The sequence below is a fragment of the Conger conger genome, chromosome 8 (genome assembly GCF_963514075.1).
Source record: "Conger conger chromosome 8, fConCon1.1, whole genome shotgun sequence".
Lineage (NCBI taxonomy): Eukaryota > Metazoa > Chordata > Actinopteri > Anguilliformes > Congridae > Conger > Conger conger.
Window position 1 is genome coordinate 52,133,489 of NC_083767.1, and position 14,333 is coordinate 52,147,821.

General features: G+C 44.5%; 1 protein-coding gene across 2 annotated transcripts in view; it reads left to right on the forward strand.

Annotated features, from left to right (window-relative positions):
* sema3e (sema domain, immunoglobulin domain (Ig), short basic domain, secreted, (semaphorin) 3E) overlaps positions 1 to 13,460 on the forward strand; it is a 37,861-nt gene extending 24,401 nt beyond the window's left edge. Inside the window, exons 9-17 of one of the 2 annotated variants that reach the window (XM_061251251.1) lie at positions 393 to 462; positions 1,524 to 1,668; positions 2,711 to 2,933; positions 4,478 to 4,569; positions 6,243 to 6,284; positions 7,203 to 7,369; positions 10,248 to 10,315; positions 10,617 to 10,750; positions 11,403 to 13,460. In XM_061251251.1, coding sequence (XP_061107235.1) covers positions 393 to 462; positions 1,524 to 1,668; positions 2,711 to 2,933; positions 4,478 to 4,569; positions 6,243 to 6,284; positions 7,203 to 7,369; positions 10,248 to 10,315; positions 10,617 to 10,750; positions 11,403 to 11,876 — 1,415 coding nt within the window. In that variant the 3' untranslated portion in view covers positions 11,877 to 13,460. The remainder of the gene's footprint in view (positions 1 to 392; positions 463 to 1,523; positions 1,669 to 2,710; positions 2,934 to 4,477; positions 4,570 to 6,242; positions 6,285 to 7,202; positions 7,370 to 10,247; positions 10,316 to 10,616; positions 10,751 to 11,402) is intronic. The other variant, XM_061251252.1, reaches the window with a different exon arrangement.
* Positions 13,461 to 14,333: the final 873 nt, after the last annotated feature.

The following is a 14,333-nucleotide window of genomic DNA, read 5'->3' on the forward strand; positions in this document are numbered from 1 at the left end:
CTGGGAGATGTGCTTCTGTACAGCGCATGAATAGAAATGGCGTGGAAAGCAGAACACAGGCGACAAAATCCCTCCCGTGATGAGCGGCAGTCCCAACACAGCCCATCACGTTTTTCCCTATAACCGCTCCACTTGAGACGTTCTGTACAGTCCGGGTCAGGGACTGGGTGAGTGGCAGCCTGCCGAGAGCCTGCTTTACGTTATGCGCCGGCCGGTTCAAAGCACAGCCCCCCCCCCCCATCCCCGCCCTACCACCGGGCTGTGAAATATTCAGCGCAGGAGAAATCAGAAACACCTGCCGAGCGGGAGCCGGGTCGCTGCACTCTGAAATGCAAACACAGATGCCTCTCTCTCGTAAGAGAGCCGCCAAAACACTTTCATCTGTTTTTCAGAGGACGTGTTTGTGCTGAAGAAGAAGGACGAGAAGAACCCAGAGATCTTCGGCCTGTTCAGCACCACCAGGTGAGTGGAGACCCCCCCCCCCAGCCGCACCACGGGGGTGTACCCCGAAATCCGGATCCCTCTCTGTGGGCAGATACACTCCCTATGGGCACATCTCCCCTTTTTAGTTCAGGCCTAGTTTTGAGGGCTGCCTCCATGCCTGGGTCCTTAGTAGTCAGTTCCACCAGAGTCCCCTGACTGTGATGCCCCTGCACACACACACACACACACACACACACGTTCCGACCCACAAACATGGCACAGTGGGTAATGAGCAATAAGGAATAAGAAATAAGAAAAGTTCTTCAGGTGAAGTTCCCAGACTTATGGTTCACTGCGGACAAGAACACAAATACCATCAAGCACGCTTATGTTGTGACGGTTATGTCAATGATTAGTGTGGGACAGAATTACCTCTCCTCCCTGTTATGTATTTATTCCACCTACATAATCCATCAGCAGATTAACTTTCCTTTTGAACACCAAGAATCGTGTGTTCTGGAGCTATTATCGGTGCCTGTGGCAGAGATCAAACAAGTAAATACTGGCAACTGCATAACACAATTTTTATAATGTGAGCCGTTTTTCCCCTGGAATGTGTTGGTGTATAGGTTTGTATGTGACACGCTGCAAGTGGTAGGGCACAGTGCCTATGGCTCAGAGAGGCCCATATGCTGTAATGGATAACGCAGCAACATCAGCATCAACGTTTCTCAACCGCAGGTCATGTCAGACACTGGAGAGAAAGGAAAGCTGTGACTGTGAAAATTGCCTGAGAGCACTGGTGTACTTTCACCAGGGTTGTCATTTCGTGGCTCGGCACGCAGGGTTGAAGTCTCGAGGTTTATATGCTATTGATTTCCTTTGGACCCATCTCCAGCTGTGATGCTGAACTGGTTTATATCATATACCTCAGGAAAATGAGTACGGTCTCCATCAGCCTTCTCTGGGATAACTAGCCTATGCCATCCACCCACAGCTCCCCTGGACAGTATAGCCCTCCAACAGAGAGCAATGACTTATCTGACCTGACAACAGTCTCTCTCTCTCTCTCTCTCTCTCTCTCTCTCTCTGCCCCTCAGCAACATCTTTAAAGGGTATGCCGTGTGTGTCTACCACATGGACCACATCCGGGCAGCTTTCAATGGACCGTTTGCCCACAAAGACCGCCCTGAGCATCACTGGACCGCGTTCGAAGGCAGGGTCCCTTTCCCACGCCCTGGATCGGTAAGTGCAAATCTGTGTCTTATTTCAGAGTTTGACCTTGAAATTAGGTTTGCGTTTACAATTTCCCATTGTGAGCTGGATGCAGGACAGTGCAAAATGAAAAAAGATAGAAGAGCAACATGTCATGTCCATGCAGAAAGCTTTTTGAGTGCACTGCACAGTAAGAAATTGCAAAATGTGAAAGTAAAAATTGAAAAGTTTGAACATAAATAGGGGTAATAGGCAGAGCTAGATCTAACCCTGTCAGAGAGAGATATGTGAACTGCCTCAATCCTGTATCCACCTCTCTATGTGTGGGTCATGTGTCCTTTGATTGACTATATGTCATAAAAAATATATTATCACATCTACTAATGGCTCGTAGAACATCCTTGAACCACCAGGAAATTGGTGGCGAGACCCTCTGCTACCAGCACACTTCTGATTTTGATTAACTTGCATTTGAAGAGAGGAGCTCAGAAGCGGCATCTCAGAACAGATAATTCCCCAGCTGTTTGTATCCATCAGTACGCAAATGATTCCCTCGTCTCGCTTGAGACATCATTATTGCCAGCGATATCCCCGCAGCGCGTTCGGACAGTTCAATTTCATTTCCATCACAATCTATCATCAATGAGAAGGTTTCCCCCCTCCCCCACCTCTCCAGCTGACCTTTAAAGAGCACGTTACACACTGAAACAACTCAGCTGAAACCATAGCTACCTCCACTGAAGGCCTGCACCTCCAGGGGAATGTAATTTCCATGTCTCTCCTTCTCTTCATCATCAGCTGCATTATTACAATGACAATAGTGCCTCACAGGGGTTCAGCGAGAGGGCAGACCTCTTGTGTAATCCACAGCAGTCCGAATTAACCGGCCCTTGCACTTCCATAGCTTTAATTGTCATTTTTCCCCCTAGTTCTTCCCTTCGGTGAGTTGCTCCAACACAATGTGCCGGAGCTGATTAAGTCACCAGAAAGCAGTGTGGCAAAGCAAATGCAGTTTGCTCTTGTTGCCGGTCGGTATTTTTAACTTTGCCACGGTACCTTTTGGGCTCCCCAGTGCGCCAGCAAGGTGAACGGAGGCCAGTACTCCGGCTCCAAAGAGTATCCGGACGAGGTGTTGCGCTTTGCGCGGGACCACCCTGTGATGTTCCAGCCCGTGCACCCCCTGCACCGCCGGCCGGTTCTACTCAGGACCGACGGAGAGAGGAGGCTCACTCAGGTGGCGGTGGACCGCGTGGAGGCCCAGGACGGCCACTACGACGTGCTGTTCATCGGAACAGGTCAGATAAAGAGCATGAACGTGCTGATTACCTGATTACCCCCCTAATTTTTCGTGGTAAAAATATATTTTTTATTTAAAACAAATATATGTATTTGTTTTAGTTACACAGTTTAGGGCAGACATCAATTTAATGTGATTCATTGTAAATTCCTGATTCCACATCAAACACAAGCACAAATGAATTTCAAAGAGCTCCAACTGCACACCCCCCTCCACCCCAAAAAAGATGAAGCAGTACTTCCATACACCTCCCATTGTATCACAGTATCTTTCATTGTTTGACATGAAAATATACATTTTTAAATATGTTTTAGCTGTGGTTATTTTTCCATTTGTACAAAACCAAACACTTACTCCTGAGTTTGTACTGTACAATAATTCAAGGTGTCTTTAAAGCAATTTTCAAAAACCTGAAAAGTAAGTTTTACCCCCAAGGCCTTTTTAAGTGATTTCTCTTATATTAAAGGTACAATAGGTAATTTTGGGCTTCTAACGGTCAAGATAGGAATTTCAGCAAAAAACCACAAACCCTCAAATCACAACACTGTTTGAAGCAAGCAATGCACTAAGATATATATGCTGGTGACTGATTCACTTGAATACTGGTGACTTCATGCCACCCAAATTAAATTGCAGAAGGGGAAACTGATTACATTTCGTGTAATTCTTGAAGTTCTCACAGTTCCCCCAAAGGTTTTAAAAAAAGAAAATCATCTCCAGCTCTTGTTTTCATTGTACTAATTATGTTTTTACACATGCAGCACATGCAGAAGAGCTGATGTCAAATGCTGCTACGTTAATGGTTTATGCAAAATCATTTACTCAGCTCTCAAGAGCCACACCAAGTGTGAATTTCCTGCAGCTGTTACCATGACTACCATGTCAAGTGTACAGGAACAATGCATCTGGTGACTCCAGTCAGCTTCAACAGAGCAAAGAACACAGCTTACATCATCAGTCTCACAGCGTTTCTGCCCATTTAGGCATGTCTGTGACAGGGATGAGGATTTATTTTTGCGAAATAAAGTTTACAGGTAATATGCTCAAATTCTGTGAAACATATTTTCTCGAGTGTGATTATACAGTACAATGTTTCACAAGAAAACCTTTTTATCTGAGCTGAATAACTGTCAGACTTGTGCCGTGTGTATCCTCAATTGTCATGCCCATAAATTTAAGGTTCAACCAACTTCCAAAAATGTGCTTTGATAAAAACTCAAAGCTTTTTTTAAGAGGAAACCAAACTTACTTATCTTTTCAGAGACCCAACAGAAAAAAAGGTTATTGGACATAATAGAATGTTTTGGATAACAAAAATATGTGCAGTAAAAATATTTTCAGTTTTCAATTAATTTTATTTTTATTGAATGACCCTTGTAGCTTATGCTTCAGCATAGTAGAACATACTATATGGTTCTTGTAATGAAGAGCAGAGGGGACCCAAATGAATTGCCAGACCTTAGGAGGCGACATACTGTATGCTCTAGAGTACAGGGTCAACACTACGCTGTGTGTAATGTGTGTACTTTTGTCCTCCTTCAGATAACTCTGTTGTGTTGAAAGTGATCACCATCTACAACAAAGAGACTGACACGGTAGAGGAAGTACTTCTGGAGGAACTTCATGTCTTCAAGGTGCATACCATATCTCCATTTACAGTGCATCCACAGCGCTTCACTTTTCCCACATTTTGCTATGTTACAGCCTTATTCCAAAATGGAATGAATTCATTTTTTCCTTCAGAATTCTACACACAACACCCCATAATGACAACATGAAATTTTTGCAAATTTATCAAAAATAAAAAACTAAGAAATCACATGTGCATAAGTATTCACAGCCTTTGCTCAATACTGTTGATGCACCTTTGGCAGTAGTTACAGCCTCAAGTCTTTTTGAATATGATGCCACAAGCTTGGCACACCTATCTTTGGGCAGTTTCTCAAGCTCCATCAGGTTGGATGGGAAGGGTCGGTGCACAGCCATTTTCAGATCTCTCCAGAGATGTTCAATCGGATTCAAGTCTGGGCTCTGGCTGGGCCACTCAAGGACATTCACAGAGTTGTCCTGAAGCCACTCCTTTGATATCTTGGCTGTGTGCTTAGGGTCGTTGTCCTGCTGAAAGATGAACTGTCGCCCCAGTCTGAGGTCAAGAGCGCTCTGGAGCAGGCTTTAATCCAGGATGTCTCTGTATATTGCTGCATTCATCTTTCCGTCAGTCCTGACTAGTCTCCCAGTTCCTGCCACTGAAAAACATCCCCTCAGCATGATGCTGCCACCACCATGCTTCACTGTAGGGATGGTATTGGCCAGGTGATGAGCGGTGCCTGGTTTCCTCCAAACATGACGCCTGGCATTCACGCCAAAGAGTTCAATCTTTGTCTCATCAGACCAGAATATTTTGTTTCTCATTGTCTGAGAGTCCTTCAGGTGCCTTTTGGCAAACTCCAGACGGGCTGCCATGTGCCTTTTACTAAGGAGTGGCTTCCGTCTGGCCACTCTACCATACAGGCCTGATTGGTGGATTGCTGCAGAGATGGTTGTCCTTCTGGAAGGTTCTCCTCTCTCCACAGAGGAACGCTGGAGCTCTGACAGAGTGACCATCGGGTCACCTCCCTGACTAAGGCCCTTCTCCCCGATTGCTCAGTTTAGACAGGCGGCCAGCTCTAGGAAGAGTCCTGGTGGTTCCGAACTTCTTCCATTTACGGATGATGGAGGCCACTGTGCTCATTGGGACCTTCAAAGCAGCAGACATTTTTCTGTACCCTTCCCCAGATTTGTGCCTCGAGACAATCCTGTCTCGGAGGTCTACAGACAATTCCTTTGACTTCATGCTTGGTTTGTGCTCCGACATGCATTGTCAACTGTGGGACCTTATATAGACAGGTGTGTGCCTTTCCAAATCATGTCCAATCAACTGAATTTACCACAGGTGGACTCCAATTAAGCTGTAGAAACATCTCAAGGTTGATCAGTGGAAACAGGATGCACCTGAGCTCAATTTTGAGCTTCATGGCAAAGGCTATGAATACTTATGTAGATGTGATTTCTTAGTTTTTTATTTTTAATGAATTAGCAAAAATTTCAAAAAAACTTCTTTCATGTTGTCATTATGGGGTGTTGTGTGTAGAATTTGTGTATAGAAAAAAAAGAATTTATTCCATTTTGGAATAAGGCTGTAACATAACAAAATGTGGGAAAAGTGAAGCACTGTGAATACTTTCCGGATGCACAGTATATATTACAGCTTCTTCAATGATTCATTGCCATTTTACTTCACCTGAGAAACATTCCTTTTCTTTTTCAGGTTCCTGTTCCAATAACCGAAATTATAATCTCAGCTAAAAGGGTAGGCATAATTATTTTCACATTTTGCAAGCATTTCACGGAACTTGTAATTGCATGCCTGACACCACTAGATGGTACCACAAAGAGCAGGAAACATCCTTTTTCAATAGTACAGGAAGAGGACTATTTCCTGTATGCTTCTAGTCTTCGGGTAAAATGCATTACAGCATCTCCATATTAAAATGTAATTTTCTGAGGCAATTGGTAATCACAGGGGACACCCCATTGTAGTGTTTTCCTGGGGTTAGTGCAGGTCTTCTGTAACAGGGATGACCAGGCCATAGCACCAGATCGCATTTCTCCAGTTTGTTTGTGTTCATAAATGGAAGATGTGAAGTAATGAAGACAGCATAGCCCAAGGTCTTTGTATTTTGCACCAGAACACAGACAGTGAAATATCACGGATGGCCATTTTAAACCAAAAGAATGCAAGCAATGAATAAGCAAGCAAACACTTCTGTGACCTGGAACTCTTGATGAAAGAGTAATTTATTGTATGACTTTAATATACAAGTTGAAATTGAAACTGATATCTTTCCAGTGTTACATGTTGTGCTTTCGGAACAAAAGAGTGTGTGAAACAGCTGTTTCTAATGCTCCTTGTTTCTGTGAGGGAAGTATCACCTGGGAGAGTGCTTGGCAGGGTGTGTACTGTACAGCTGCTTTTTATGGACTGTTGATAAGTTAACTACGTGGCATAGTCTAACCCTAACCCTACCCATATACAGTACAGGTAGATATTTATTTATTCTGAGTTTATTTTACAGCTGCTTAGTGATTTTTCTCCAGAAAGCACACATGTTCATGTTTCAGGATTATGAAATGATAAGTATATGTAAAGGTAGTAGTATTTTATATCAGAAGGTATTTAGACCTACACTGCTCCTTGCAAGTTCTTGTTCTGTGGTTGGTCCTCCAGCAACAGCTGTACGTGGGGTCAGAGTTTGGCGTGGCCCAGGTGAAGGCTCACCAGTGCCACCTGTATGGGTCAGCCTGTGCAGACTGCTGCCTGGCGCGGGACCCATACTGCGCTTGGGATGGGGTCACCTGCTCCAGGTACTACCCTGCTGGGAGCCATACCAAAAGGTGAGATCACTCAGGTGGCTATGGGACAGAGAGTTGTGGGGGGCTCCTTTATCCTCATGAGGAAGTTTGCTCTTAAAATGTATTTGCCTTTGCAACAAGAAGCAGCAATTAAAAAATGTATACAGCTGATATCGAAATAGCCCATCAGGGCTACCGTGTGACTCATCCTGCTAGGACACAGTTCCAATGTGTGGACACAGTCTGCTATCAGAACTGTGCCAGCACCAACTGTGGCCAGTAGCTTCATGGTGAACCATTATTGGCCCAAGCACCATTCAGGAAGTGAGGGATTCGGTTGGCTAGGACAACCTTGTCGCACCATCGACCACAGGTGGTTAATCAGGCACCCAGATTCTGCTCGAACAAGCTGCACATGTAATGTATTATGCTCATTGATGTGGCAAAGTACAGGCTTTAGGGATTTGACCCCAACCCGCCCCCCAATTCTAATAATGCTATTAATGGCTGCAATGAGGATTAATGGCTGCATGAATTACTGTATTTTTAAGTTTTCTAAAAACTTTTTTTTCTTCCTCTCACTGCAACCAATGGAGAGAAGAGTAAGGCCAACAGAAGGCCAACAGAAGCCAACAGAATTCATGTAAAGTACTGTGCTCTAGAGTGATGGACAGCCTCAATGCACAGTGATGCTGGAAGTGCTGGACATTACATTATATTACATGTATTTAGCAGACGCTTTTATCCAAAGCAGTGTACAGTAAGACAATGGGCATCTTCTGTGCAAAGGCAACATGGCTAGGTTCAGTTGTGTGAGGTTGGAAAACCTTTTTCTTTTACTGTCCTTCTGTAGTCAATTCGATTTTTCATATATTTAATTTGATATTTTGTGTGTGTGTGTGTTTGTGATGAGGGCCTGGAAGGGGCAATTTGCCAATTCCACAGTTGCGAGTGGGTAAAAATAGCATTAAAAAATATGCACCGGCCATTTCTGTAGTTCACAGCATTTGCTGACATTGGCAAATGTTGCTGTTACCGTTCTGTAAATACACCGGGTGTCCGTTCCTGCTGTCTGGTCCTAGAGAGCGGTGCTGTGCAGACCTGAATCTGCAGCTGTTTGGCTCCCGGTGTGTTTTTCTGCACCCTTATCTCACACTGCCAGCATTGCTAACGCACCTTCATCTTGTCATTAATCCTCTGCAGGATTCTTTTATTCACACATCCTGTGGTTTATATCGGAGGTATCAGGGGAGCTGGGCCCACAGCACACCACCCAGGGGAACAGCAGTGCTGTGTGTGGGGGGTGGATCAGCACGCCCAGCCAGGCTCAGTAGGACCTGCTGCAGTGTGCAGCTGAAACTGTAGAGCTTTTTCAAATACATGAAGAGTGCCCTCCCTCACACCGATGCAACTAGGTGGATCGAGGCTTGATATGAGAACTCTGTTCAAAATAACTAGCTAGCTAGGTTTTGAAGCAGCTGTTAGCTGGTTGACCACTTCATACCAGCTCCATACTCAACATGGTTTGGCCAACTCAAGATAAGTTTTGAAACAGCTGGTTGCTGGTCATTTCAAGCTGGTCATAGCTGGGAAAGCTGCATTACAGTTTGCACTGCACAGCCATTGCTCAGCTGTTTGGCATCAAAGCCCAGGCACAGGTGGTTTTAAATGAGGCATGGAATATGTCCAGATGATTCTGGCCTTCATTAGCCTGGACTGGCTGACTGGAGCAGTTATGTGCTGCCAGAAGATGGCAGGTTAGACAAAGTGATGCTTGTTGATTGAACATAGCCTTTGGTGGGATAATATCAGTAGCCATGCCACCCATCTCTTTCCAGCCTGAAGGCTGAAGTTGCAGCGCTGAGGGTTTGGATAATGCTTGTAGGTGGCAGTGTACTGTCATTGCGAGGAAGAAAAACAATGCCCCAGTGCAGTGGCACGGCACGGCACAATGCCCCAGTGCAGTGGCACGGACAAAGCATCCTCTAATGTCTCAGTCCTGGAGTGCTGCAGGTTTTTGTGGTTTCATTTCTGTTGCAGCCATTTTAGGTCGTGCAAAGATGTGCAGGTAATCAAAGACTTAAATTAAGCTTGTACATTCAGGAACACCAAAAACTAACAGGCATGGTGGTCCTCTCGAAAATGTATTAATCCCTCAGAAGAAAATTTCTATGCACTCTCAGAAGAAAATTTCTATGCGCTCACAGAAGAAGATTTCTATGCACTTTCAGGAGACATGGATGTATGCTGGACCATTAGCACCTTATTCTTTTCAAATTTTTGTTGCGCAGTGGCTGGGGTAGCATGACCGTACTCTTTACTCCAACCCCTTCTCTATCTGTTCCCGTCTCTGCCTTCTCTATCTGTTCCCGTCTCTGCCTTCTCTATCTGTTCCCCTCTCTGCCTTCTATCTCTGTACCACTCTGCCTTCTCTATCTGTTCCCCTCTCTGCCTTCCACCCTGTCTGAAATAATACACATGCATAAAGGCTGTCTGCATTCCTTTATTAAAACAAATACAATACATAAAATTAGCAAGCACATCTTAATAAGGTCACCCTCATCAGGCACTCCTTCGTCTTTTCTCTCAGTACACAGCAGTGAGCGAGGGCATCGCCTCTGCTCAGCCACCAACTGGGCTGTGACTTCCTGCTGCTTCTCCCTCCTCAATATCTCACTCACGCTCATTTGGCGTGCGATGCAGAGTCAATCACATGTAATCAGCGCTGAGGAGCTGCCATGTGAATTTCACTCACAAGAGCAACAAAAGAGATTTGCCTGCTTGATTTGAATTCCTCTCCTTGTGTCGTTTAAAGAGCCCGTTTGTGTTCTCGCACATGGCACTTCAGGGTTCGAACAATGCTTCTCTGGCTCATCGGCGTGTTTTGTGTGTTTCTTTTTCTTCTCATCTTGCCTCGTAGGCGCTTCAGAAGACAAGATGTTCGTCATGGAAACGCCGCCCAGCAGTGCAATGGCCTACAGATGAATGGTACAGTATGTCCCACAGATAGAGGCGTGTATGTGAGAGAGAGAGTATGTTCAAGGACACCTTGAGGGTGGGAACATCAAAACCTTTATAAAACTGGCCTACACTAGCAATGTGAATTTAACATGTTGTAGTACAAATCTAAATTATATCTCAAATTTTATACTGGTTCTCTCCCACCTGTTACCTGAAGTTTTTAATAGCAGAAATTTGGTGGCCAGCTGATTATGTTAGTTTATTGCATACTGGGGATGGGTTGTGTGTATGTATCCTGCCATCTGTCTGAGCCACACTGTCTCCACAGGAGAGCTGCCCCAGAAAGCAGTGGAGAAGTCAGTGTATGGGGTAGAGAACAACAGCACGCTGCTTGAATGCAGTCCAAAATCGCCACTGGCCAAAGTCCTCTGGTTTAATCAAAGAGGCACTGACAAGGAAGAGGTAAGATTATCTCTGATTATCTCCTGTTTAATCATGTTTTGACACACTATTAGAAAAGCTGTTACTTTTGGTGTTTTCTTTAAATTTTTTCTTTTCTGACTGGGCACAAAGGACACAGAAAATACAATTACGCTGGTCTAAAATTGATCCATGAAATGGTTTTTGCTTGAAGCACCACTTAATGATGAAAAGCTATTACTAATGTTCATTAAGATTAACATGGAAAAAAGTTTTAAGGGATTTTCAATAGAAAGTTAGAAGTACACACTCTGCTTTTACAAATATAGTGAGGTAAAGTAACAATATGCAGCTAGTGGCTTTTATGATTCTGCTATCCATTGATTAACATTATAATGATTACTCTGTTGTGAATTATTTTGAAGGAAATATACATATAAACATTTTGTGCTTATTCTGGTAGTTAAAAACAATGATCACTCCCAAATGATCAGTCAAAGTCAACAGTGAATGAAAAAGGAAGTAAAAACAATATTATCAGGAAGGCGAAATGCTCTGGGAAAAGCGAACTGCTGTGCGCTCAGTCGCACTCATTTGTGACGCTGATAGCGCAGTGAGTGGGGAGGGCGGTCTCCATGGTGAGGCGGTGCAGGCGGAGAGCAGTAATACCCTGCGGTACGGCGTGTGTCCCCAGGTGAGAGCTGACGACAGGGTGGTGAAGACTCCGCACGGCCTCCTCTTCCTCAGACTGCGCAAGATGGACGCCGGCGCCTACCTGTGCCAGTCCGCCGAGCACGGCTTCGTCCGCGACGTGGCGCGGCTCACGCTGGAGGTCCTGGAGGAGGAGCGCGTGGACGAGCTGTTCCACCGGGCGGAGGAGGCGGAGGAGGAGGGCGGAGGCGGCCATCACAAGCCCCCGCCGTGCCCCCTTCCCGCGCTCCCTCACGGCGCCACCTCCAAGCTCTGGTATAAGGACTTCCTCCAGCTCATCGGCTACAACAACTTCCACAAGGTGGAGGAGTACTGCGAGAGGGTGTGGTGCTCGGACAAGAAGCGCAAGAAGCTCAAGTCCCTGCAGCCCAAGTGGAGGTTCTCCCACGCGCAGGAGAGGAGAGGGAGAGCGCGGGGGGACCACCACCGCACGCCCAGGCACGCCCTGGGCACCTGAGGACAGCCCGCCTCTCTCAGAACAATGGAGCGTTTCCCCTCAGAACAAAGCCACGATGCCACCTTTGGAAACGGAGTGGACAGAACCTAGCTTTGTTATGGGATTCAGATGGACTCGTCACTTCAGAAGTGCAAGCTGCGTATGTGTAAAACCACTGTATACAATGTCGTATGCCCATATAGTATTTTAGTGCAGTACCTGTTTAAATTATTGTAATATCTACTTGTGATGTGACTGACGTTCTAGGTTTGATGTGTTCTCATTAGCTGGAAGTGTAGTACCGTTTGAGTTTTTAGAGTCATTGTGAGGCTTTCTCTTCCTTATGTTTATGTATTGGTACCGCCCTCTACCCTGTCTGATGTCTCCCCTTAGCTGACATTGCATAACACCTCAAAACCTTTGTGGACATTAATCCATGAACATTTACATAAGCTGTTACTTTGTTATGTATAATAACCGTAAATGTATCGCCAACAGAAATGCCAGAAAAAGACACAAAGAATATATATTTTTTGATACAGTATAAAGCAATTGGCTGAATTGGGGGACCTGCTGTAATGCAGGTATGAAGTGGCATGCTTTATTTTAATAAGTGAAACATGGTCTGTTATCTCAAGTAGTAATGCTCTGTTGGTTACTTATTATGTAAGAAATTGTTACATTTGTTCAGTTGTTTACCAATTATTTGTTAATTTTGACCTCAAGTTTTACTGTAATATGTATGAATGGGCCAGAAGCCTTTATCTCTATCCTGTCATTGAGATGTGAGCTTAGATTGTTCTTTGAGTTGGAAAAGCTCCAGCTGAGTAACAAGTGATGGACTGAACTCTTTAGACATGTACTTTTTTTTATACTACAGTCGTGATCCAGATCTAGAATAGTTCCCTTGTTGTGTAAACCTTGACAATTGCATTTATGATTAATGCATAATCCCCACCCATGCATCTCTGGAGCGTCTCCACCGTGTAGCAGTCGTAATCGGAGACACAGGTGTTCGGTGTTTATTCAAACCCTGTCCTCGCTGTTGGCATCCCACGATCGTGTCTGAATTATCCAACAATGCTGCGGGCTGGCTGAGTAATTACCCACATGGAATCCAATCCACGATGTGAGGAGAAACAATAATACTATTCACACCTACACACCGCCGGTCATATTGAAAAATGTACTGATGTGGAAAGGCAGGCACACATTTCCCTGCTTATGTCTGTGACACGTTCCATTAGAACCAGGGAGCTCAAGTTATTGCTGTGGTAGACCCCCCCCCCCCCCCCCCCCAACATTCAGTTGCTTTTTATTTTTGTATTTACATGAACTATGTTTTGTTCCTAATGCTTCTTCGATTACATCGTTTTCTTACTTCTGTTTTGTCGTTGAGAATGTCTTGGCAATCGGGAATGGCGAAGTAACTTAATATTCCAAAGCCCATTTCCAGATTATTATAAAGATCACATGGATCTCTCAAGAGCTCCATGTTGCGCATCGGAATTCATACCTGCGAGCCTCCCGTTTTCAGGGGAAATTGAGAGTGTCGTTCCTCTTCAGCAGCATATAAATAATCGCCATTAAAAATGTTTAATCGTCCTTGAAAAGTGTCACCTTTCCTGGGATGTGGCTTAAAACGCCCCAGCTCTGGCCCCACTTGTATCCACGCAGCGGAGCCTCGTGGAGGCTAGCCGTCTCAGAGCGTTGCTGGCAGCAATAAGGTAAGCAGCGGGAGGCCAGGATTTCTAGGGAGCAGGTTATCTTCCATGTCATGTTCATTTTAGTGCGACATTACATATACCAAACAGAGCCTGTACTCATTCACTGTGAAATTGAAAGTCAAATGCAGGGCAGCAGTGTCATCTGTAGTAAATACACTGGCCAACGTATGAAAGAAACAGGCTTGCAAGCACACAGGTCCTGGTCATGGCTGTTGTGTTGATCTGTTTTGTAATGTATTATTAGTTATAAAACGCCATGGCCTCGCACAGATAATTTCGGGCAGATTGTATTGTCTGGTTATGTCAACCTTTTAAAAGCCAAAAATGTATACAGTATGCATTAGAAACCCATTCTCAATTCCTCCATTCATCTTTGTTGGAAAAATAATCATAGATCTAAATAGGTTTGAGGCACTGCAAGATTCTTGCTCAATATTACAAACACCTTGATAGTGACACAATGAAGTCAGTGAGATCAGCAAGCTACATGATGACTACATTTGGAATGGCTGTAAAACTCATGCGCTTGATATATTTATTATCTTATTGACATCTGTATGATATCAGGTATGTTCAAGACATCTCCTACATGCTTATTGTGCCACATTTTCTACAAATCTGGCCATTTTAAACAGCATGTCAGAATTCAATACTCCATGCACCTGTATTGCATTTGTAAGGAAAAAAAAGTCAGAACATTAATTTCAAGTAAATAGTCCCACTAAATGAATAGGCATTCTAGTTCTGTATA